This window comes from Myotis lucifugus, unplaced genomic scaffold (genome assembly GCF_000147115.1).
Source record: "Myotis lucifugus unplaced genomic scaffold, Myoluc2.0 scaffold_1201, whole genome shotgun sequence".
Lineage (NCBI taxonomy): Eukaryota > Metazoa > Chordata > Mammalia > Chiroptera > Vespertilionidae > Myotis > Myotis lucifugus.
Genome location: NW_005872249.1, coordinates 18,715 through 22,550, shown reverse-complemented (window position 1 = coordinate 22,550; position 3,836 = coordinate 18,715). Strand labels below are relative to the sequence as shown.

The window sequence follows — 3,836 nt, the reverse complement described above, 5'->3', positions numbered from 1 at the left end:
ATGAACTTTGAGGATGTGGCCATTGCCTTCTCTTCAGAGGAGTGGGCAATCCTTGATGAGGCTCAGAGACTTCTGTACTGTGAAGTGATGCTGGAAGTATTTGCACTTGGATCATCTGTAGGTAAGACCCTCACATCTCTCCTAATGGTCTGAGGTGATGTCCTCTCTTCCTTTATATTCCACCTATAGCTTTCTCTCTCCTACAGCCAGACCAAGGGCTCTGAAAACTTTCCTCACTCTCATGTGAAATGTGCTATGGATGCCAGTGCTGAGCTGTGTGGAGAGCCCTGAGATATAGACTCCACAAGCTTCTTTAACACTATTTTACTCGGAAAGTACAGGATGTGCCTGGGAGTCAGGAGTCTTACAGTCAGCTTACTGGGTCCCACTTGCTGTTTCTCTCCATGGGAGGCTGACTATATCTAGATCCATGGCTTCCACCTCTGCACCCTTCTCTAGATAAAGGTCCTGGGTGACTGCCTGTGCCAGGTTATGGTCTTTACTTACATGAACCATGGGCTATTCTTGTAAGACCCTCCTTCTATTGTTGTTTGTACTATTACCTTCCCTGAATACTATTGCAAGTGGAATTGCTCTGGACCAGGCTGGCAGGTCACCTCTGCCATCTTTCATTAACACTTGGAATATTTAGGTTTTATGTATTTGTAGAGAAGGTGGTGAGGGAGAACCCTAGTTTGTTGGGTTTTTTTCATAAGGTGAACATGCAGGATGTTCTCAGAAGAGGCCTGGCCCAGCTGACTGGCAACTAGTGAAATATATGACTCAAGAGCTGTGCTCAAATTATGCCAGGAACCAGAATGATTTCATCAGTGTGTAGATGCAGGTGCCACTGCCTACACCTCATTTTTACCTCTTCTTTTGCATACTTTACACTTTCTGAGTTATACTTTCACATCTGTCTTTCTGACTTCGATATATGTTCACTTTTGTGGCATTTTTACACCACCTGTTCTTCCTCACTGATGCCTCTGCAGTATTCTTCAACATTTACCTGCACATGTGTTATGAGGTGCACATACATACTTAAGTAGGTTGTCAATACCAGATATTCATTTATTGAATTTTTTTGAAATAAAACATAACCAAAATTCTGCAGAGCTTGCCTATCTCACCTACAGACAAGCCCTATGAACACTCTATCATCTTCAGAGTCATGGAACTTCACATAAGCCTATTCTTAATGCTTCCTGCAATCTTCTCTTTTCCAAAATTTCACGGAGCCAAGGTGTAAAAGGCAACACACATTTGTAATGGAACTTCCCCCTTTCACCAGAGTCATCACTCATTTCCTCACAATTTTTCTGTTTTCAGGTTGTTGGCATCAAAAGTATGATGATGATGCCTGTTCTGAGCAGAGTGTATCTGTAGGAGGAGAGTCACAGGTCATGTTTTCCAGGAGAGCTCCAGCCACCCAAAAGACCCATCTGTGTAAGCAGTGTTTCTCAGTGTTAAAAGATATTTTGCACCTGACTGAGTTACAAGCAGCATACTTTGAGCACAAAGTCTTCTTCGGTGAGGCAGGTGTGACAGACTTCTGTCTCAGTGGAAATTCTCACCATCAACATAGGGATGCCAGTGGAGAGACATCTTGCAGAGAAGCTATGGACAGGCCCTCATTTGTGACCAGCTGCAGCTTCTATTTATCAGAGGTTCCTTCAAATTGCAGGGAGGTTGCAGAAGACGTCCAAGCTCCCTCAGAGCTTCTCCAGCCCCAGGCCACCCTCAACACTGAGGATCCACACTGTGGCAGTGAGGTTTCACAGGTATTCTTCAGTGGAAAAAGTCATCACCAGGGGCATGAATGTGAAAACGCTGCCAGCCACAACCAAAAAGTTGTTGAATTACAGGGTGTATTTTCTGGAGAACGTATTTATGAGTGTAACAAATGTAGGAAAAATTTTAGACAAATCTTTAATCTCATTCGACATAAGAGAGTTCACACTGGAGAAAAGTGGTATGAGTGTACTGAATGTGGGAAAACTTTCAGTCAAAAGTCTGATGTCAACAAACACCAGCGAGTTCACACTGGAGAAAAGCCATATGAGTGTACATGTTGTGGGAAGTCCTTTAGTCATAGCTCTAACCTCATTCAACATCAGAGGATTCACACTGGAGAAAAGCCATATGAGTGTAGAGATTGTGGGAAGTCTTTCTGTCAGCACTCTAACCTCATTAAACATCAGAAAATTCACACTGGAGAAAAGCCATATAAATGTACATATTGTAGAAAGTCCTTCAGTCAGAGTTTTTACCTCATTCAACATCAGAGAATTCACACTGGAGAAAAGCCGTATAAGTGTACAGATTGTGGGAAGTCGTTTAGTCAGAATTCCTCCCTCATTCAACATCAGAGAATTCACACTGGAGAAAAGCCGTGTAAGTGTACAGATTGTGGGAAGTCGTTTAGTCAGAATTCCTCCCTCATTCAACATCAGAGAATTCACACTGGAGAAAAGCCTTATAAATGTAGTGATTGTGGGAAGTCCTTCAGATGGAAGTCTGTTGTCAAAACACACCAGCGAGTTCACACTGGAGAAAAGCCTTATGAGTGCAGTGAATGTGGCAAGTGTTTCAGTTGTATGTCTAACCTTATTCGCCATCAAAGAGTTCACACTGGGGAAAAACCTTATGAGTGTACAGATTGTGGGAAATATTTTAGCCAAAAATGTAGCCTGATAAGACACTTGAGACTTCACACTGAGGAAAAGCCTTAAATGTGTAGGGAATATTTCAGTTTTTTTACTTGAATAACAACACTGAAGGTGACTCTATTTTACACATTTACCTTAATATAACCCCTTTTTATCAGGACATACACTCTGCTAGATTCCTCATGAGTTTCAGGTACAAGTGAGACTTGAAGGAGCTGCTTGCACTGCTATCCTTCCCAGGCCAACAACCTGATTGATGTCACTGTGAGTGATTGTTGGCTGAAGTGATTTCAACTCCACCACCTGGCTCACCTGAACACTGTAAAACAGTCACAATCCCTGCGTGCTCTCGTAGTTGGACAAATTCTAAATACTCTGAGCTCTTGGCAGGATCTTCATTCTTTTCTCTCTGACTAGGGAAGAGGCCTAGCCCAGGGGTTTTCCAGAACACCCATTCTCAGCAAAATATTGGTACCTCTTTCAGGGAGTTTGTGGTTTTCACATTATGCTGTGATGATTGGCTTAGGTTCTATTTCACCCATCTGAACACCTCTGGTTCAGGTTTATGATATTTTGGTAAAGGTGTTCTGTTATACCTTTCATTGTGTTCGTTCTATTCACTTCCTACGATGATTTGAAAGCGCTGTTGTGATCTGCCAGCATGTAGATGTGAACAGATATTGTGGGGACATTAAACCTTAGGGTTCAGAAGGAAGAGCATGATGGCAGAAAATGAATCTTTGTCCAAAACTGGCTTATTTTGCATTGCTGCCCAAGGCCTTGAAAGAAAGACTGCATGACTTTGTACTTTTAATTTTCATCCTGGTACCTTGGTTATTGGTGAGGTCAGTGGTCACCCAGAAGAGGAGGCCTCTGCTGTCCTTCTGTTCGCAATGTAAATTTTGTTCTCTGTTCATAGTATGAATGCCATAAGTCTCAGCAATGTTTAGGGGACCTCCTCCCCACATACTGCAAAGGAGCCTTGTGCCATGAAATATAAAATTTCATAGTCTTGTGACATTTGTTGTAAGACTCTGAGGTTAAACTACAATTGAGACAGAAACACTGTATTCATAGGGATGGGAGAGACTGCAGTAAATTAGATGGCAAGTGTCTAATTTAGACACAAATTCAGTGATGTTCCTGAGACTGTGACATGTGTGA

The 3,836-nt window shown here is 42.3% G+C and overlaps 1 protein-coding gene across 1 annotated transcript; it reads left to right on the top strand.

Annotated features, from left to right (window-relative positions):
* On the top strand, positions 1 to 2,735 carry LOC102430093 (zinc finger protein 154-like). The gene is made up of 3 exons (XM_014449462.1): positions 1 to 117; positions 1,980 to 2,199; positions 2,284 to 2,735. Exons 1-3 carry the CDS (start codon positions 1 to 3, stop codon positions 2,733 to 2,735), a joined length of 789 nt encoding a protein of 262 aa, XP_014304948.1.
* The last annotated feature ends 1,101 nt before the right edge of the window (positions 2,736 to 3,836 follow it).